Here is a 22,065-nt window from a genome sequence, read left to right on the forward strand (position 1 = left end):
GTCTCATAAAGGAGGACAGGTCACACTCCTCATTAAATCCCAGCAGGAACAAAGGAATTTAAATAACAAATCTGAAAAGCTTCCCTTTGATGTAAATGACACTTCTGCCTCCTTCTCACCTTGGGCCTGTGTTATGCTCATGAATCTCAATGGAGCTAACAAGAGTGATTAGTGTCCTTTACATGCCTTGCTACAGGAGAGGCAAGGTCCACTACACTGACTGAACATGAAGGCTAACAGTTTACCCTACTGTATATATGCACACAGACCCACAAGGCCATTTCAATGCATGCATAACATTTCTCGTGACAGGCAGACCTGAGTCTTAATGCAAACTTTCTTGCCTAATAACAGATGGTTAAAACACTGACCTGCAATCACACTAGATGGAAACTGGTATGAAGAACCACTTCCAGGAAGTTACTCCCTTGTGTTAAAGGGAGATTATGAGCAGAGAAGTGATTGCAAAAATGGCACCTTCTTATTCAACAGATCCTCCCCCTTGTGTTTAGGCAAAGGTATTTCGGCTGTTTGCGCTCTACCAGCTCCTTACCCTACCAGCCCCCTGCCGATCTAACAATCTCTGGATTCTGCTGGCTCAAGCATCATGTTAACTAAGTTCCAGCTGCAGAATTGTTATTGCTGGTGACAGATGAGCAAGGAAGAGTCCAACTTGACTTTGGGATTCTAAGGTGAGTTTGCAGTTCTGGCTGTTACTGACTTAATTTGTAAGCTGAACACATCTGATCAGGAGTTGCTGAGCAGCAATAAACATGGAAATCTGTTGAGAACTCTTTAAAATGTGCCCAAGCTTCCCAATGCCATTTGTCTGACCTTTAGTTAAAAGCCACTTCAGCCAGGTGAACTGATTTTTGCTAGTCCCTGAGATGGACATTTAAGACAAAATCTCACTGTATGAAATCTCACTGCTGCAACCATTATGACATGGAAAAAGTGTACAAATGACCGACTGTACCAGCACCCGGATGTCTCGGTGGCTTCTGCTCGTTTGGTATAGAATCAGGGTGGCAAGTGCATCTGATTTCAGCAATCTGGACAACTTGGATGAAATCCTGGCTACACTACAGTCAATGGGAGCTTTGCCATTGACTTAAATAAATCTAGAATTTCACCCCTTGTATAAATGTGATCTGTTATTATCATTATTTATTATTTGTACTATTGTCGTGTCTAGGATCTCTAGTCATGGACTGGGACCCCATTGTGCTATGCATTGTACAAACAGAATAAAAAAAGAGGATACCTGCTCCAAAGAGCTTACAATCTATCCCTTCAGGATTGCAACCTGTCATTGCATCATCAACTTTATTAATAAACTCCTTCAAATCTAACAAATTAAAAGGCTTTTGATTGGGCTCAGAAATCTACCATATTCTGGATCCAGTATCTGACCCACCAAGAGGAGTGAATTCCAAAAGGTGGAGATTCAGACTGAGAAAGCCCTCCCACCCAAAAAGACTTTTATCCTAGGAACCACAAGGAAAAGCAGCCAATTTCAACTGCTGTGAAAGGATATAGGCTTGGAGAGGGGAACTCAAAAAAAAAAAAAAAAACACCCCAGGTCCCATTTAGGGAACTAAATATCAGCACGAACATCTGTAACTACACCCAATGTAGAAATGAGAGCACTGGTGTGGTGTGTCAGTGGTCTGCCCAACTTAGGAAGTGGGCAGCAACCTTCTGCATCAAATGATGTTTACCTGTGGTCTTCAACTGTAGCCAGAAGTAAAGCACATTGCAATAGCCTTACCTAGTGTAGAGGTCACAAAGAAGGGGATGACTACTGCAAATTCTGCATCTGAGAGGAGTGGTCATAGCCTCCTAGTCAGATGCATTAGATAAAAGATACTATAGGCTACTGCCACTACCTGAGAACCCAGGAGCAGTGATGAATTAAACAAGATCGCCAGATTGCAGTTCGTTTTGGACAAGGACTGTTTTATTGGCCCCCTCCTGCTTCTGGAGAGTGCTGGTTTGGGGACCCATCACACTGAATGCAGCATGACTAGCCTGCTAAAGTTACTCTGAGAATGATAAAAATGGCAGTGATGACATCAGTGTTTTTCTTTACCTTACACTCTTCATCCAATAGGTCCAAGATACCAAGTTTGGCTTCTATAAGGTCTATGCAGGGCTGATTGTCATAAAAATCTATAAGAGTCCAAGGGATTTGTTCCTTCATATACTCTTCTTGCTCCAGCTTAAATACATGCTGTGATCAGAAAAGACAGAAAAATTTTACTGAACTGTTACCTTTTTAATAATTAAACTTCCCTCGTCCCACTTACCTATTGCAATTATTAGAAGTGTAGAGTTTTCCTGTACATGGCCGAGAAGTGCTAGAATTTTCAGCTGCAGATAGTGTGCAGTGTAACTAAAAACTCTGCTATTTGTTGGTCCCATGTACAGACTAAGGATCTCAAAGTCTACCATTGTAAAGCACTTGGGTGGGGATATTTTCTTTATATATAGCACTGGAAAATTATTCAAATGGTCCCTGCAGATAAGTCAGAGTGGTATCCTATCAGAGGACCATAATGTAGCTTATACATTACTCAAGATCTCTGCCTCCTCCCCTAATGATTCCTCATTTTCATATGCCATGACAGGTAAATTATACAGTGAACTAGAATACCCTAGATGTTTACCTATCTAGGTTCTTATATTGGTGCACACCATCAAAGTATCTGAGCACACTTCCACACAAGTGGGAGACTGTGAGTTGATTTTCCTAAAAGAGTTATCGACATCACAGCTGTGATTCAGAAGACATTTTCAATATGGATTCCTGTTTTCATACACACAACTTTCTGGAAAAAAAGTTCCCCCACAGGCTGAAGTTTCTCAGACTGATTTCCAAGAGGTTAAAATTCCTGTGATCATTTCTAAGATATTCTAAACACGAGAGGAAAAAAAAGGTCTGGCTCAGATGCATTGTTTTCCTTCAAAGGTGGCTTTTAAAACCTCTTCAAACATGCCATCACTGAATTTGAATGTATTTGCTTTAGAAGCAACAGTTATACGTATTAAAACAGTTGTGTACTGTGCAAATTAAACCCATCACTTTCCTCTTCATTTCTTAAAGAAGCATTGATATATAGTATGATGCTTTACATATATTGCAACTGTGCATCACTATATGTACAGAACAGTTTTAAAGTACCAGGACTGCCCCACAGAATTTAGTTCCTCAAATTTAACAAATTCTCTTGTAGATCCACTTTATCCAAAATTAGGATCAAATCTTGCTCCTACTGAAGTCAATGGCAAAATTCCCATGGACTTCAATGAAATTGGAATCAGACCCTTAATTGTGTAAAGTTTGACATTTTTGTGTCTACGCAATGTAGATATTGAATTCCATCTGTCTATTCACATCCCAAGACAAACACTACAAATTGTGTTAGAATGTGTATAATACAAGCATACAACATGAAGTAGTTTCAGTTCGCAGCAGGTTAGGTCAGCCTCCTAGAGGTTTCCACTCCTGAGTTCTCTTTAAATCCTGAAACAGATTCAGAACAGCCAGGTTTAGCTTGGCTTGGGGTTGAAATTATGCAAAAACCAGTTTTCTCAATGGTTTCACATACAAACCATTCAGAAACATCAGTGGATCCAGGTTGGAATAAATTGTTTACAAACCTGCTAAGAGATTTATAACAAAACCAAAACCAAGCAAAACTCACCTCTAGCAATGAATACATAGTACAGTTCTACTGCAAGATTGCTGCCCAGTGTGGATTATGTTATAACTGCCGAATTCATGTTAATAGTGAGAGTTGGCCAGAGTGGAGACAAGTTTGTCTAAGTGGAAGCCTGGCACAGGGAAATGTGGCCAGGCTTTTATCCAAAGTTTTCTATTAATCTTATGAAACATTTTCAAGCTGACCTTACCGAGTTGAACTGCTGTTGGAGTTTTTCGTTGGCATAGTTGATACAAAACTGTTCAAAGCTATTCACTTCAAAAGTTTCAAACCTGCAGAGCAATGAATAAATCAGTGTAAGTGTTGCTTCCTCTGAAATCTACTTAACTCTGTAATGATGTTATCATCCACATGCTACGCTAGAGAACATCAGTTACCCATCAGAGTCCCCAGATTCCCTCTTTCCCAACTCCACAAGTATGTTAGTCCACAAGACGTGCATCTCCGCATACCAGAATTTAAGGGACTGGAACGGATTCACTCATTAGGCACTACTCAGATGTTCAATACCAGTACAGCTTGTAACACTTTGTATAGTGCTATTATATCCCCATCGGAGATAGGAAGGCTAACAATCACTTGGGGCACAAAAGTATTAAATAATAAGGCTACACAACTTCATTGTGAAGAAGACTGCTCAGCTATCAGCTACTGAAGAATTATGATAAAATATATATTTGTGAATGGAATTTGGAAGGGATTATTATAATCTTCGTTCTAATATTCATTGTAGGATGGGCTCTAAGGCCTTGCAGGTCCTCTCCTTCCCTGGCATTATGATCTCGAAACAGACTTTGGGGTTAGATTCAGAGGGAAAAATGCTGCCCCGGTCAGTCAAACAATACTCAAGACGCAGGACTATGCCCTCTACGTAAGAAGATCCCTGGGCCAAGGGGGAAAAACATTCAACTGCATAGCTATGGATCCTGAATCTCTGCCCTTCCGCAAACCCATCAGTGCCCCAGGTTCTGCAGGGGGAGCTCATTCACAGTGAGAATCCACACAGGAGGTGCGTGCCCTTTGCACCGCCTCCCCATACCCAGCTCTGCTTCCTTTGCCGGAGAGCCCTCTGCAGGGGAGGGGTCTGAAAGAGCTCCATACTGAAGAACGGCATCGGAGTCTGATCCTTCCTACTCCTCTTGAAGCCAATGGAAATTTTGCCACGGACTTCAGGGGGAGCAGGACTGAACCCACTGCGATGGCAACACTGGGTTAAATTCTGCTGGCATAACTCCACTGACTTCAATGGAGCGATGCAAGCAGAGAGTTTGGTCCTTTCACTATAACTTAAATTGCAATCAGGCCGTTACAAACCACTGAAACAAGCCAGAAGTTAAATACTACTTGTAATGAAACTGGATAACTGTACTTTTACACCAGTTGCTGTATACTGTAAGCATTTTTCTAGATTCCACAGGGTATCACCGGGTGTTAATGGTGTGAATAAGTATTTCTAAAGCAAAGTCTACGAAAAAAAGACTGACATCCGCAGATAACTTAAATTATTCTTTGAGGGAAGAAGCAAGTGGCAGTGCCTACTTCTTAAATTTAATTAATATAAGCCTACTGTAAAGAAAAAGGCACAGCAAGGCAATTGGTCAGATAATGGGAACGGTGTTCACTGACAGAATGTTCTTACTGCACCATAAAGAAAAAGGGTTTAAATATCTTCTTTGTCATTTTTAAGGCTTACTGTAATACTCCACTCTCTAGAGTCTCATTATTTGATACAGCCCAAAATTAGTTCATAATTTCCCAATTTCTTGAATATTATCAGGTAACAATTCCCAGACCATCAAATGTAATGACTTAACTCCAGTCATCTGAAAATGAATGAGGTTAGATAGGCTGTAGCTTTTACATTTTGTAACAGAATTGCCTTTAAGGAAATCCAACATTCTCAGGCTGATTAACAAAACTCTGTCGTTAGGAGCCAGTTTAATACATTTGCCAGCATTCTTCTCATCAAATAGAGTTACCAGGGTTATAAGGTTTCCTCCCCCACCTCCTAAACAACGGATCAACGATGTTATTATTCATGACAGAAGTCAGCACAACAGTTTCTAAACTGAGGAATTCAATTCCTCATGCTATATCAGTGAAATCAATCTCTGAAATATTTAGTACAGCAAATTCCCTTGGCACTTGGAACTGAAAGCCGTTTACATGTCACCATTAAAATATTGCTGACTATTTGACATAATTTGCCCTTGAAGAACATATGATGTGTTTCTGTTTGATTTCGATCCCACTTCTTTGACCACTGCATTCACTTGAGTTCCCAGGTGTAATGAGCTCTGTGAAAAATATCCTACTGCAGTACTTTTAATAGGAGTCTTTGGAACTCCTCTTTTAAGCATGATAACCTAAATCCTCTAGATACTAATGGACACTAGTCTTTTGGAACTCCATAAAAATACAAATTCCAGCAACTTGGCGATCACGTTGAGCAATGAGCCGAAGAGAGATTTAATTAAAACAGATTTAACGAGGGAGGGAAGGCACATGGAAGAGTGGTAGATAGAAAAGTATATTGCAAATGAATGAGAGAGGAAGAGAATGATATCAGAGTGGACACTGTTTTTGTACTTCAGAAACCTAGGATATGATCTGTGAATCCCCTCTGAAAGACTGCCAGGACTAGGAGAGCAGCTGTATACCTAGTCACAACAAGCTGTCTATCAAAAGAACCTGTGAATGCAGCAGTGGTATCATGCCTCCAATCCTCAGCATGCATTTTCAGCACTGAAGCCAGACACATAAATGTGTGCTTTTACCAAGCTGAATTCATTTATTTTCCCAAGATCCAGGAGACAAATTAAAAAATGGGAAGGGAGTTTGTGATTTATCAAATATTCCTGGTGGCGAAGGCTCAGTCACATGAAAAGGAAAACCCTACCTTAAAGCATTTTTCTTTGCTATCCATCAAGCTGAGAATCAACTCAAAGGCAATTTATGTGAACTTGCTAATTAAGGAAACAGTTTCACTGATATTTGCTAATTGATGGAGCGGTTTGTTTTGTCTGCTCTGTAAGTGTTCTGACTAGGAGGTCTTGCTCTTGAAAGATACCTTGTGCTAGGATGATCTCCTAATGGGAAAAGCAAACAAATGGCTCTTTTGTTTCAATTAATTTCATTGCATTCACTAAACCTTGGTGCAAAAAATAAAAATAGGAAACCTTCCCCCATACCTTCCTATCTGCTACAGGGGACTGACAATTCAACCAATAAATAAAAAGCAGACAGGATGATAAATTGAATGGATTGGGCAGGGTAGCAAGGAGGGGGAGCCAGAGTAATACCTAGGCAGCTTTTAACTAGTTCACTGGACACAGTAACTCTCACAACTGTAAATAATGGCAATTGTTACAGGGGAGTCGCAACCTTCCTCCTGTTGCTCTCAGCCTACAGACAGAAAACAGCAGCTTAGTGTGTAATGTCGCTTATAGAATAATACATATTGCTTGGATGGACTCAGCATAGCAGAATTAATCCAGATTTGGCCGACTGATGGTTGTGACCTGGGATATGAGACTCTCTTTCCCTGATTTCTCACCCTCCTCCTCCTCAGTCTGTCTCTATGTTTAAATTAGTACAACTGTGTTACACATTTGTTTTATGTGGTATTTCTGCCTCCCTTTCCCTCTGTTTTGTAACTTACACATTCCTTGCCTGTTGCATATATATATATATATATATATATATATATATATATATATATATATATATATATATATATATATATATATATATATATATATATATATCTGTGCTACCATTGTGCTTCCCCATTTTTCCTAATTGTTACATGCTTGTCTCTTGTTTACTGAGTTTTTGGAGACATCTCTGGAACATTTCAGTGTCCAAAGGCCAAGTTCTCACGCTGCATCAGTTTACACCAGCTGAGAATTTGGCCCCAAGAATGGGGATCTCTTTTGATACTTACCAAAACAAAATTAAGGTTTAATTCTACAACTTTCTCATGACAAAACCCACCCAGAAGTTCACATCTTAATAGGGTGACCAGACAGCAAGTGTGAAAAATCAGGACAGGGGTGGTGGGTAATAGGAGCCTATATAAGAAAAAGACCCAAAAATCAGGACTGTCCCTATAAAATCGGGACATATGGTCACCCTATATCTTAAGTATGGAGTGTTGGACCAGTCTCATGCTCATCTGTACATTTTTGTATCTTTTCATATTGCAAATAGTAAAGAAATAAAACAAACTATCCCCACGTCTGCCAGTGAATCAGGATCTGGCATCATTAACTCCCTTATAAGAAGGAGAATTACGCTCCTAGGATGCTCAAGAACAATTTTGGGTCTCAGACTTGAGCAGATATAGGCAGCTCTGACTCACTGTCTTGACTCCCATCTAGGGTTACCTTTGCTGACTCAGGAGTCTGAATTACAGAAAGGTTTAGGGAATTTTTTTTTTCAGTTTAGCAAGGAGATGATCACAACCCCACTCCCCATCATCACTGCCCTTATTGCTGACAGACAGACTCAGGCATGAGGGACTGAGTAGGCCATGAAGACCAAACTTTTGGCTCATCCCTAGAGGTGGCATCACTTGGTCAGGGCTGAGGCAGGCGAAGCCTAAGTTGTCTCTGTGCATGCTGTACTTGTTCTGAGTAGAAACAGAGGTCCTCAGCAAGGCTGTAAATATACCAGACCTTTCACCAGCACTGGAAACCAAAAACAAACAGGCAACTGGTTCTGTGAGTGGGAGAAAGCAGCACAAAAGCAGGAGTTAACAACAAAGTGTCAGGCCTTACTTTGAGTTTCAAGACTTCTGGTAGTAAGTGTCCCACTATTTACATATGAATCAAATGTTGTGTCCTCACTGCTTTTAAAAGCCAAAACAAAGAACAACAGACCACGGTAATTTCATGGAGGATTACAAAATACATTATGGAAAGGTACTGCACACCAGTTACCTGCCTGGCCAAAACAATAAATGCTGTATTTAGATAATCCTTCTTTTACAATGCCTCTTTCTGTCCCCTCCCCACTCCTGCCTCTCCCTCCCAGCACCTCCTGGGAGGGGGAGAAGTTGATTAGCGGGGCTGCCAGTGGAGGAGAGGCACTGGGAGAATGGGGGAGCTGGCTGCCGGTGGGTGCTGAGCACCTGCTAGTTTTTTTCCATGGATACTCCAGCCCTGGAGCACCCCCAGAGTTGGCACCTATGACTTGATCACATACTATTTTTTCCACAAGACCTAGGGTGACCAGACAGCAACTGTGAAAAATCGGGACGGGGGTGGGCGGTAATAGGCTTCTATATAAGAAAAAGCCTCAAATATCGGGACTGTCCCTATAAAATCGGGACATCTGGTCACCCTAACAAGACCCCTACCATATTTAGGGCACAGAATGGATGGTGTTTAATTAATGAGCAGCTATTCAATATTTTGTTTTATCCTCACTGTTCAATGTGTGGCCCCAGGCCTTATTTACTGCACACTACTCAAGCTCTGCTCTGAAGACAGAACTGTTAATTTCCTCATGGGATTTTCTACAGTGCTCACCACTACAGTATTGGAGTACTGGACAAATATTAATGAATTATTTTCACACCTCTGAGATGAGGGGGTATTACCCTCACTTTAAATATGGGGAGCTGAGGAACAGTATATGTTGGATATTTTTGGTAATTTGTTCCAATGTTTAACTACCCTGACAGTTTTTCCCCTCATGTCTAACCTAAATTTCCCTTGTTGCAATTTAAGCCCATTACTTCTTGTCCTGTCCTCAGTGGATAAAGAGAACAATTTATCACCCTCCTCTTTATATACATGCTTGAAGACTTATGTCTCCCCTCAGTCTTCTCTTTTCCAGACTACACAAACCCAGCTTTTTCAATCTTGCCTTGTAGGTCATGTTTTCTAGATATTTCTTCTTGCCATCCACTCTCAACTCCTACGGTTTCTCAGTCCAAACCCAGTCTTCTTGCTCAGCAAGTCAGTTTCACCCCTCCAGTCTCCATCCCTACTCCCAGTCCCCTTGCCCAGCAATTCACAGTTCTCCCTCTGCCCCAGCTCCTCCTCTTATCTGTCTCTCTACCCCAGCCTGCCCTCCAGTTGCCCCACTCCTCTCCCACCCCCATTCCCTGGCCCCAATCTCCCTCCCCAGGCTTCTTGTCCAACCTCAGGTTCTTCCTCCAAGTCCCAGAATCCTTGCCTCGCCAGCCCAATCTCCCTCTCTCCTCCCCCATACCATCCAGCCCTATTCTCCCTTCCCACCCACTCCCAGACCCTCTCTGTTACCCATCCTGCAGCTCTTATCCCCACTGTATTCAAATCACGCAGTTTCCTCCTCCACACTGCCTGGGTGCCAGCAGGGGAGACATTGAGAGCACAGGAGAGGCTCCCTGGTCTTGCAGTTCAGGTGCCCAGACCTAGCCCACACTGCTGCAGACCAGAGATGCAATTACAGGGAAATCTGTTCAGTCAAGGCTGGAGCATGCCCAGCATGGGCAGAATTTTTTAACATGGGCAAAACAACAAATTTCTCGTCAGTTTTGTTCTCAGAAACAGCTGAATTGTTTTGGCTGAAATTTGAATAAATAAATAAATAAATAAATAAATAAATCGCCCTGAGGCAGACTCTGGCACAGAAAAGTTTAGCCCAGGTGGTTAAAGGACTGAAAACCAGGGCCTTATAATGAGCAATATTAGGCAACCTTAGTAATAGGCAGTGCTATCAGCCTCAGCTATAACATTGGATAATAAGTAAATCCTTCAAGGACACATTTTTGTTCCTTTACAAACAACATTTCAGTATCAAAAAATCATGGGTTCGTGATAAAGGTACAAAGAGCAAACACCCATCTCCCATAGGGATAACGTCCAGGATTTGGCTGGACATCTTAAATATATTCCAAGATACAATGTAGTCTATAACTATATATACCTTTTAGTACAATGTAACCTTAAGCAAGATTCAAGGTGATAAGAACCATATACGCTGTGTTATAATAATAAAGTTGTGAATTCTTACCTTTTATATAGTACATTTATCTTCAAAGACTTATGACCATTAGCTAAATAATCATCAACTCCCTATGAGATAGGTCAGTATTATCTCTCATTTTACAGGTAGGGAAACTGATAGAGTTTAAGTTACTTGTTCAAGGCTCCATCAGGAGTCAGTGCTGGGAGCTCCAAGTCCAGTCCTTAGCGCACCAGGCAATTCTGAGGATAACACTGTTTTCGCAGGAGAGGAACTGCCATTTACTCTCTGGTGGGGTGCACAGCCTTATGCTGGTTTTCCCTGTGAACATTTAAGGGCAGAACCCTATGCAATCATTTCTTAATGGAATCAGTAAAATAATCTCTTTCCTCTGCTGCTTTGGTTTCCACAGACATCCATTCAGAACCTTTCACTAGCACTGAATTCATACACCAATTCACTTTAAAAATGTTAATAAGTGCTAAGGCTAGCCTTGTCAAAGGGGTCTAAAAATCCCAGCCTAAAAGGTCCCAGGCCTGATTATGTGTGAGGGAGAATAAGGAAGCTGATTGCTAAGCTAACACACAGACAAGTCCTTTACCTTGCAACATCACTCTTTCAGAAGGAAGAGGTTATACAGAACTTATTAATGCCACAATCCCCACATTAAGCTAGATGAAATACTCACAAAAGCAAAGAAGGAGTAATGGAATGCCCATCTGGTAGAGGGGCATCGGAACTGGGGACAATTTTACTTTGTCTCAGCTCACACCATTGTACCCAGCGAATAACTCTTACGCCAGCAGCATCTGCGCAATCTTGCAATCTTGTGCAAGACTGTGCCATCTTGGTTCAGTGTTTTAGGGGAAACACATTTTTGTGATCTTCAGCAGAAAGGTCTTGTGGTTGTGTCACGGTAATGGAGGTTTTCTTGTCTAACTTAATATTTCATGGGCATTACCCTCTAATCAACTTTTATTTACATTTCTGCAAGTGCTTGTCTGTTTCTTACTTTGATGTCAACTGACTGGTCTACGCTTTCCTGGTACAGTCCATATGGCTCCTTCTTCAATAACAACATTTTTCTGACACATTACAGTCCACAGGGAATCTCTCTGGAATCAAGGCAACTTGGACAGGAAACAATATTTTGTTAAAAGCTCCTCTGACTTACACTCCTTTAGAACCACTCCTCAGCGTATGCTGTCTGCAGCTGGCAACTTCTTGGCCTCAAGGATTCTCTGGATCTTGTAGTATCCATGTGGGTCACCCTCAGTGCTAACAAATCCCTATGCCAACAGCCACACCACTTCAAACTGCTCTGTTGTCAGATCCCAAAGTAGGCAGGATCACACTGGCTCAGAATTTTGATGGGAGCCTTCCAGGATCATGAAGGTGTTGCAGGACGTGCTGATAGTGAATGTGTAGGCAGCGTCTCTTCCAGCACAGTCAGTACTTCACTGATGCTTGAGCATTGTGTTTTTGTGGGCTGGGGGGATGGGAGGGCTTGGTGGCTGAGGGTAGGGGCTTTCTCTCAGATGGGATATTTAACGGACGTCCCAGCCATGAGAAAACAATGTTAAAAATCCCATGGTGCTTTATGCAGAAGTGAGAATCCTGCCCCAATTCCATTAACTGAGTAGTGACTAGGATTGTGAGAGCTTTCTGTAAAGAACTCAAAATACGCTTAGATGGGGGTATCATTTTTGAGTTCTAAACTCATTAGAATTTGACAAGCCAAGTTTGTGACTGCGCCTGCCATCAGGTGGGTTTTATGCCTGGTGTTGGGCTTCTTTCTCTGTTGCTTGGCATCTTGCCCTGCCCTTCCACTAATCACTTCTTCACAAGAGACCCTGAGCTCTCTGTTATGTCTAACAGTTGTATGCAGGTGGGCCAGTGGCCGTCTACCTGGTCCATTCTTCCTGACGTCTTCAGGGTGGGGATGGCTGATTAGCTAGCTGTCGCCACTTCCAGCTCTTACGGGGGTTGCTGGCAGTCCCATTGTTCCACCTCTTTTCCTTTAGCTGTAAGGATAGGGATGGAACAAGCTCCCACTCTCCACTGGTCTGGATCTTCTGGGGACCTGGCAGGCTGCCCAGCTCTTGTTCTGCAGCAGTGATGTGGAAATAATCAAGCTCCTGCTATAGCCACTCTGCTGCTGGCCCTTGAACGCAGGTGATGAAAGGTGACACAGGCTGCACTGGGTTTAAAGGGAATCCCCATCCTCGTACATGAGCTTCTGGGCAAACCTGGCCTAAGTTCTAAGGCCAGATTACCCAACCCGTTGGTCAGGATCCAAAATTGGGTTACCAGAATGTTTCAAAGGGTCATGTGGCAGCTCCTGTCCCAGGGGGCTGGCTGGACTTGGCTCCCTGTTCCAGGCACTGCAACATCTGGGGTCCCAGCACCACTCAAGTTTGGCCCAGCCATCATGATGACAGTAGTCTGGGTAGGCCAAATTTGAGTGAATAGCACTGCAACCCAATGAGACAGGTCACAACTCCACTCACACAAATTTGGTCCAGTCAGGGGGGCGGGGCCAAACCCGAGGGACACTGCAACCCCATCTTGCTTCACCTCACCCTTGTGACACAGGTATTACATTTCAGAGCTAAGCAAGCTGAGGCACAGAGCAATTTAATTGAAGGTCACCCAGCAAGTCAACAGCAGAGCTAGGAAGAGAATCCAGCTCTTTGACCTCCCGTCTTGTACCTTAGTCACAAGATCATCCTTTAGTCTAAGTCAGAGATCCTCAAACTGTGTGGCCCACCCCCATAGGTGGGTGCAGAGGAACGTTTGGGGGGGCACAGCGGGGCCCAGGCCAGCCCTCATGGACGGAGAGGAGAAAGCGCAACCCAAGCCCCACCCAACCCCCAGCTCTGCTCCGTCCCCGCTGCCAGCCATGGCCCCGGCTCCCAGCCCCAGCATGGCTCCACACCAAGACAGGGGCCTGGCTTCTGTCCCCCACCACAGCCCGGCGGTGGCTCCATTCCTAGGGTTACCAACTCTGACTGAAGCTATTCCAGGAGATTTTTTCCCCCCCAACAAGATGTAATGTCATTTTCTTAAAATATCCTATTAAAGCCTCCCAGATTGCTTTCAATAGTCACCAGCAGATCGATGCCATTTTCAGGAGACTCCAGGCCAATCCTGGATGGTTGGCAACCCTATCCATTCCCTGTCCCACCCCTGCCCCCAGCCTCTGGTTGTGGCTCTGTTCCTGGCCCACAGCCAAGGTTGAGGCTGTGGGAGGGAGTGGAGCCACACCTGGCTGCTGCCCCCCTCCATGCCTGGCTGCAGCTCTGCTCTCGCCCTCGCCCTGCTCCCGGCTCCAGACCCACCCCCAGCTGTGGCCCCAGACTCAGCCCCCTTACTCCTGTGTGTCCCCTTCCCCCGGCCCCCTGTGCCATGTTCATGCTCCCGGCCCTGGGAGGGGGGCATGGACAGGGGTGCAACCCTCAAAAGTTTGGGGACCACTGGTCTAAATGGAGGGCTGCTCTAATAGATAGTATATGCACATTGGAATTCAATGAAAGCAGTCAGGACTTTAATATACACAAAGCCCCTTCTCCCTCCTCCTTCACAAAAACCTACTGGATACCCACATGTAATAGAGATGGGCCCGGACCAAAGTCCAACATCCAAACAGACCCAAGTGTGCAAGAGAGTGGGGGGAGGGGCTTTGAAATCTGAAGCAGGGTTCCAATTTTGTAATACAGACAACACATAATGCTCTGTACTTGTTCTCTTTCCACTGTACCAGCTTGTACCCTCATACTGTAAGCTCTCAGGGGCAAGGACTTTGTTACTTGTTTAGCACAGGTCACCAATTGTAGCACACCATGTCATCCTCCTAGGCGGGAGCCCACAGAAAGGAGAACTCATGGTGTCTGTGCAGTAACAGCCCCAATACACTGACAGGGTAGTCTAAACAAGTCGTCATAATTCTACTTCACTATAAAGAGAGTTGCACTACGTCTGAGTTCCCTACAAGCCTGATCCATTGTCTTTATTGTTTTAGAGGGGGAAAGTAATAACGGCATGATCCTGCAAGGGGCTGGGCACTTTAGGGAAGGCAGAGGATGACACCAGTGCTCCTGGAGCTCAGCACTTTGCAGGATCAGGCTACAAGTAATCCTGCTCAATGCAACTTCTACCATTCAATGTATTGCAAATACAGTCACCCCTAGCAATCCATTCTGGAACAGATTTTGCATGGATCAGATTTCTAAAAACTCATGTTTAACTGAAGTGGAACATGGTAAGCTAAAGAAAGCGGAAGAAACAGAGGCCTTTCCTACCCATAGATATCCAGAACTCCAATGAATGAGTGCTGCTTGACAGTGGTATGCAGGGCTTTGTTGATATGCTCCACAATCCAGTTAAACAGCTGGGCATATATATGCTTGGCCAGCGCATTCCTGGCATTCACGACTTGCTGCACAGACATGGGCTTGATGTACGTCTCAGCTGTTGTGACAAGCTTCCGATGGCACAGCCAGTGCTCCATCTGGCTGTGCTCCACTCCAAGCAATCTGCAAAAATTATTCAGGTGTTCATCCTGTTTCTAGGATATAAAGAGAAATATAAATTCAGCAGGAGCTCAACGAGCTGAGGCTGGGAGACAAGAAAACACCCACATGTCTAAGCTACAGGGCTGCCTACTATTCTGATTGGAAAGTGTGGGGAGGAAAAAAACAAAACAGCTTTAGTCCTCAGGAATCAGGTCCATTTCTGAAACTGCTGCCTCACAAATACCATTTAGAACAGAAGCTGTCTCACTGAGATTGGCAATACTAGAGTTATTGTGCAATTTAGGATTTTAACCAACCTCAGATTGGCTTCATGATGTTAATTTCCTACTTGGTCATTAACTGTGGATAACTAATTTGTAGGGACTATCTATTTATCATAGATTCAGAATGAGATAATCTCTTGAAATAATGTTAACCACTGAAGAGATGAATGACCTGGTGGTAGATTCCTAGAGAGAAGTTTGATTCAGAATGAAATTTTAATTCTAGATTTCCAGGATCAGGATCAAAATACTGTAATGAAATCAGCAGTTGGTTTCTATCTGAGATTCTATCTTGTTTAACTGTGGTTGACAGAGATGACATAAAAATGAGAACATTTAACTGAAGCTCTCTAGACTTTGGGAAGATACATTAAATGGAGCCCAGCTCCACACAACGCTGTTCGTTTTGCAACCACAGAACCACACACTGTATGGCTTCTCTATGCCCTGGGCATCTTAATAAATAATAAATTAATGGAGATATCCCATCTCCTAGAACTGGAAGGGACCTTGCAAGGTCATCAAGTCCAGCCCCCTGCCTTCACTAGCAGGACCAAGTACTGATTTTGCCCCAGATCCCTAAGTGGCCCCCTCAAGGATTGAACTCACAACCCTGGGTTTAGCAGGCCAATGCTCAAACCACTGAGCTACCCCGCCCCCCTTAAGTGACACAACCTTAATAAAAAGGAGTAGAGTATCTACAATGGTTCAGTTTTGTTCCTTCTACAAAGCTCAAACTATGCAACACCTAACAGATAACCAGCTCTCTAAGGACACTATCCTGCGAGTTGCTGAGCAACCTCAACTCCCATTAAGTGATTGAGAACCAAAACCAGGATGGCTGGCTCTGTTACTCTAGATGCACTTCCTTGTGTTATTACAAGCCCCTAAATATACCACCACTGCCAGATAGTACTTCAACCATTTGGCATTTTGAGGGGGGGAGGGGACTTGGGGGCAGAACTCCCTGTCTGGAGATGCTGCTGCTGTTTCCTTCTACATCAAAGTAAAAACTTGGATTCCTTTTACCGTTAAGGGCTTGATCCAGAACCCATTGAAGTGAATGCAAAGACTCCAACATTTACTTCAACGGGCTTTGGATCAGGCTCTAAATGATTAGCTTGGCACTGCCAACTGTATTATTAAATTACATCATGCCTTTTGCAAAGCACTCTTGGTATTTCTTGGTATAATTAGGCCCCCAAAGTATATGAGATTAAGTGGTTGTTGTTGACCTATTTTCCAGTCGTTATTTTTAAAAAATGTAGTTAGTTAAGAGTCTTAAGTTCACATTTGTTTTTAGTGGCAGAAACCAACAAAGTCCTGGCCCATTCCTGGGTTTCATACAGTACATGTGAGTGAGCCTGCAGGCACCTTCTTGTAAGAGTGGGAAATTGTTCAGTCTTTTGTTAACATTACATCATACTTCAAAATAAAGTAAAACAAAAATACCCAGCTAGATAATTTTTGGGGGGGGGTGTAAAAATGCTTTTTTAAATCCTCTAGGATGCTTTTTGGCTCTCCCACATTTTTCTGATTGCTGATTAAAAGTAATAACCAGGACGGAGTTTATTTCATGCAGTCACATTTAAACTTAATTAAATAATGCTAAATCCATTACAGAATTCAGCATTGTGGGAGCAGATTAGTTTTATGCGCCCAGATTGCCAAATATCTAAAACAAATTGCCCCCCCGTGTCCAACTAACTGCACACTGAGCATCTCCAGGGTAACACTAGCAATATGTGCAGAGCACATCCTAATATTTTAATTAAGGATAAACTACCCAGTATGGGACATGGTGATAACTGGTAGGACAACAAGTATTTTTAGTATTTTAGTATTCTTTTAATAAATATATGTGGTACATAGCCGCCCTGTGTTGCTATCTATGTTGTACTCCTTTACGTACTGGATGGCTACATTTCAATGACAAATATATGGCAGCATCATTTCTCACAGCTCTGAACTCCAGCAACCAAAACCAGATAATTTAATTAGTTGCACAATAGGACCATTTCTTTATTCCAGCATTTATACTTGTGCTGACAGGCCAACATTTCCAAAAGTGATGAATTCTGGATCCAGTTGGAAATACCTTAAAGGGGCCTGAATTTAAGAGAGCAAATTCAGCCCTTTTAAAAGATATTTCAAGTTGGGCACCCAAAAAATAAATATATAAACAATGGCACCCATAATCACTACCATTTCTGAAAGCCTGTGCTGCAATATGCATCCCAAATCTAACCCAGAAACCAAAAAAAAAAAAAAAAAAAAAAAAAAACCCCATAAGAACATGGGGAAATGGTTTAGGCCAGAGTTCTGACACATACTGAAAATTATTACAGTCTGAAAAGGTATCAAAAGTTGCTCCCATTCCATTCTTCTTTAAATCCCCTCAGTATTTGAGAGACACCAGGACTGACCAAATTCTGCGCCTGGGGAAAATCCAAAACCAGTCAACTGAAGTCAGTGGAGTTACATTTACAGAGGAGGCACTAGCCCATTGTTTCGGATTCTTATTCACCAGCAGCTACTGATTCAGCACTAGCATTGCTCATAGGGTGCGTGTATTCCCAAACACTATTCTGCAGACAGCACTATTGAGTCTGATACACTGGTTGCCTTTAAAGACTTGTCAATTTTTACCTTGCATAGGGGGTAAGGATCACAGTATTTGTACCTCTGTATTGTTACCTCAGTATTTGCAATACTCTCTCTGTTTCCCTAATATTTACTCCAGGGAATACTGCAAACACTGAGGTAACATTAGATTTGTTAGCTAGGGCAATTGGTCAGTTTTTAAGGGTGACAACCATTGTACTTTAAAAAACCAGGAAGTAAGCAAACACAGTCATGTTGCTTTACAAGTGAAAACAAGTCAGGTTGCATTATTTCCCAGATGGAAAGAGACAAACACATCAGGGAAATAAGATTTATTGATAAGTTGCCTACAAAAGCAATAAAACAAGAGAAAATAAATAGAAATTAAGTTATTAACTAAACATATTTGATGGCATCCTTTGTAGCAAGAGACAGGCAACTTGGCTGGATTTATTAATACACAAAATTGCACACACAATATCTTCTGTGCCTGCTAAAAACTTACCGATATACTACAAGAGTCTCCATCTCGTTCTGCTTGAATTTCCAAGTTTCCTAGGTGCAGGATGGAAGCTATTATCTTAAAAATGCTCATCTGATGGGACTCTTTCACTCCTGAAAGAAACAATTGACATCCAATTTTCACAACATAAAAAGTGTTTTATTCTCTTTTAAAATATTTATATGGTTCGATTTCCTTTCCGGATGGATGATTTCAAAAACAGTCAGAATGCCCTCAATAAACAATCATCATTCAAGGTGACAGCTGAGATTGCAAGAGGAACGTCTCATATGAACTGTTAAATCTTCACACCCTAAACAGTCATATCAAGGTGATTTTATTACAGATGGATCGGATACTATTTTAAACTTGCATGAAAGCTAAGAAACTACTCTATGATGATCATTTAAACTCATTTGGGATTTCAATTCAACCAACTGCAGAGGAGACTGTATAGGGGCTTGCTTTGTTTTTTATAACACAAAAGGGAAAAACTGCTTACCTGTAATAATTGTAAGATCGTACAAACAATTGTGGCGCACAAATTGCAGGCCAATACCAGTGAAACCAGGTTAAGCTATGCTACTGCTGTAAGCCAGTATTTAAAATTGTTACTGGGTATTAACAGTGCCAAGGAAGAGCACTTACTCAAATAGTCCCCATTGGAGTCACTGGGATCACTTGTACCAACGTGAGAGAGTTGTACAATAAAGCCCTTAACATCCGAGCTACACGGCTGACTGCCCAGTTTGCCCACTCCCACTTGCACCTGCAGTTTAACGTTTTTGGATGTGCAAAAAAATTCACATCCAAAACCGCATGCCAAAAAAACTTGCAAGTGTGTGACAGACGTACTTGTTAATGGCTTTCCATTGCTGGTGCAAGACTTTCCCTTCTCCAGTGTTTTCTGACAGATACTGGTTAGCTTCCCCAGCAGGAACATCACTCCCAGAAATCTGAATATTGTTACCCTGCAAAATCTCACTTTAAATCTCAGCAGATTTCTGTTCCTCTTTAAATGTTCACTGCCTGCTCCGCACATCATGTTCTACAGGTTTATGACTTGCTCTGGATGTTCTCGGTCTGTCGAGCCTGCTTTTATATCTCCAGAGATTTGTTTTTTATCATCAACAGTGACGGAAAAATAATTTAGGGTTAACAAAAAGCAATACTACTTGGCTGCTCTATGGCACTGTTTATCAGAGGTAAATGTGGACAGGCTAAGGGATTTGCAGATGAGCGCTGGGAGTTTGCATCATGCATGGACGGCTGAGTGGAAGAAGGCATGGTGGTGATTTTATGAAAAGCTGACACATGCACATAGGCTTGGAGCACTAGTGGAGGGGCGGGGCTTGAGGAGACACAAAGCCAGTGAAGGGATTCGAAGAGCATGGATGACATGATCAAACTGACAGATAAGAAAGGTGATTTTAGTCCACACAAAATGCAGACACTAAAGCAGGGGCAGTGTCTGTGGGCGGTCAGAGGAGGACATTGCAGTAGTCAAGGCGGCATGTTAGGAGGACTTGAACAAGAGATCTGGCTCTGGGGTGAAAGGAAAGAAGCATTCAGACCTTGACAGGGCCGGCTCTACTGTTTTTGCCGCCCCAAGCAGCACGCCGAATTGCCGCCGCGGACAGCGGGGGCAGTCCGTGTGCCATTAGGGCGGCACGCGCGTTTCCGTGGCGGCGGCAATTCGGCGGCAGCTTCAGCCGGAAGACAGAAGCTGCCGCCAAATTGCCGCCACAGGCAGCTGAACATAGAAGCTGCTGCCGAATTGCCGCCGCGGAAACGCGCGTGCCGCCTTAACGGCACTTGGACTGCCCCTGCCGTCCGCGGCGGCAATTCGGCGCGCTGTTTGGAGCGGCAAAAACACACGGACTGCCGCCCCTTGCAGATTGCCGCCCCAAGCACCTGCTTGGAAGGCTGGTGCCTGGAGCCAGCCCTGGACCGTGAACATGTTAAGAAGGGAGAAACACCAGGATTTGGATGCAGCCGGGCCGGGGCGGGGGGATGAGCCAGAAAGGGAGGAGACAAAAAGAAATCAGATTACTAGCCTAAAAGATGGGGAGGATGGTGATGGAGTTATAGCGGTAAAGGAGGGTGGAAAGCAGAGAAACCTTGCAAGTGAAAAATGAGAAGCTCAGGTTTAGTCATGTTCAGTTTAAGATCCTGACAAGACATCCAAGAGTGGGATATCACAGAGACAGGAAAAGACATGGGATTGGACAGGAGACAGATCAGTGGTGGAGAGAACTTTATGAGTCATCAGCATAGAGATGATCATTGAAACTATGTAAGCAGTTGCAGCTGTCCAGAGACAGACGTGAAAAGACTGGGGGGGGGGGGGGCACAGAGATGGAACCTGGGGACACCCTCAGAGTGCAACAGAGAAGAGGAGGAGGAGCCAGCAAAAACAGACACACAAAAGAGTTGGAGGGACAGGAGAACCACGAGAGGACAGTATCTCAAAAGCCTAGCCTGAGCAAGATGTGAAGAAGGAGAGGATAACTGACAGGCTCACAAGCAGCAGAGGCCAAAGAGGATGAGGATGGCGCAGAGCCCCTGAGATTGGACCAGGAGAAATGAAAGAGAAAAATATGTACATCTGAAATTTGAGTGTAATTCAGAGACTCTCAGCCTGGAAGGGTAAGTGAAGGACGCACCTGTAACAGTGCATATGGTAATCCCCTGTGATCGGTGCAGCCACAAGGTCAGCGACCCCTTGTCCCCCCAAGAGGCAGCACACACAGTGCTAAAAACGCCTCTTCCAAAATAGGAAGAAATAAAATGAAGTGCAGCGAGGAACTAAAAATTACATTTAAAAGATTAACTACAGTTAAAGAACAGGAATAAACCCCTGCAAATGTATAAGATTCTGAAAGCGCCAATTATTTCCTCTATTACAAATTATTTTCCTTATAAGTAGTCAGTTCTGCAGTCAGGTCACCGAGGTGACAGATTGCTGTACTGTACTCTAGAGGAACGCTGCATATGGTTATTAATACTGGGACATTCCACCGTTGGCTACATCTGCATGGCTTCCACTGACTACAAGGTGAACTGTGTATACACTGTGAAGAGTCCAATTTGGCCCATTATTTCTATTGCTCTGATACTTGGCAATGATAGTATGACGGTGTATGCAATGACACACATCACCCTGTGTTTAGCCAGGCTGAATAGGAACTAAGTTAGAAAGTAAAGATATTTTTGCACCTCCTGGAAACAGACTAACCGGAACAAAACTGAGACTAAATGAAAATGGCCATGTCGCTTTAAACCTAAAATGTTCCATTTGGGGTAATCTCTAGTCAGTCATTCTCCCAATTCCCCCCTCTGTTTCACTAGCTATTGATGTGAGTGTAAGAAACTTGGTGTAATCCTCCCACATTCCCTACCCAGAGAGCAAGGTAAAACCAAGTAGGTCAAAAAGAAAATGGATTTATGCCTCCGAGGGTTACATTATTACATTAGGG

The 22,065-nt window shown here is 43.2% G+C and overlaps 1 protein-coding gene across 1 annotated transcript in view; it reads right to left on the reverse strand.

Annotated features, from left to right (window-relative positions):
- Positions 1-22,065, reverse strand: part of MYO5B (myosin VB) — a 256,177-nt gene that overhangs the window by 144,672 nt on the left and 89,440 nt on the right. Inside the window, exons 8-11 of the mRNA XM_065406951.1 lie at positions 18,590-18,699; positions 14,984-15,249; positions 3,916-3,997; positions 2,093-2,233 (exon numbers count right to left, since the gene is read on the reverse strand). Of these exons, the coding sequence (XP_065263023.1) occupies positions 2,093-2,233; positions 3,916-3,997; positions 14,984-15,249; positions 18,590-18,699 (599 nt within the window). The remainder of the gene's footprint in view (positions 1-2,092; positions 2,234-3,915; positions 3,998-14,983; positions 15,250-18,589; positions 18,700-22,065) is intronic.

Source organism: Emys orbicularis, chromosome 6 (genome assembly GCF_028017835.1).
Source record: "Emys orbicularis isolate rEmyOrb1 chromosome 6, rEmyOrb1.hap1, whole genome shotgun sequence".
Taxonomy (NCBI): domain Eukaryota; kingdom Metazoa; phylum Chordata; order Testudines; family Emydidae; genus Emys; species Emys orbicularis.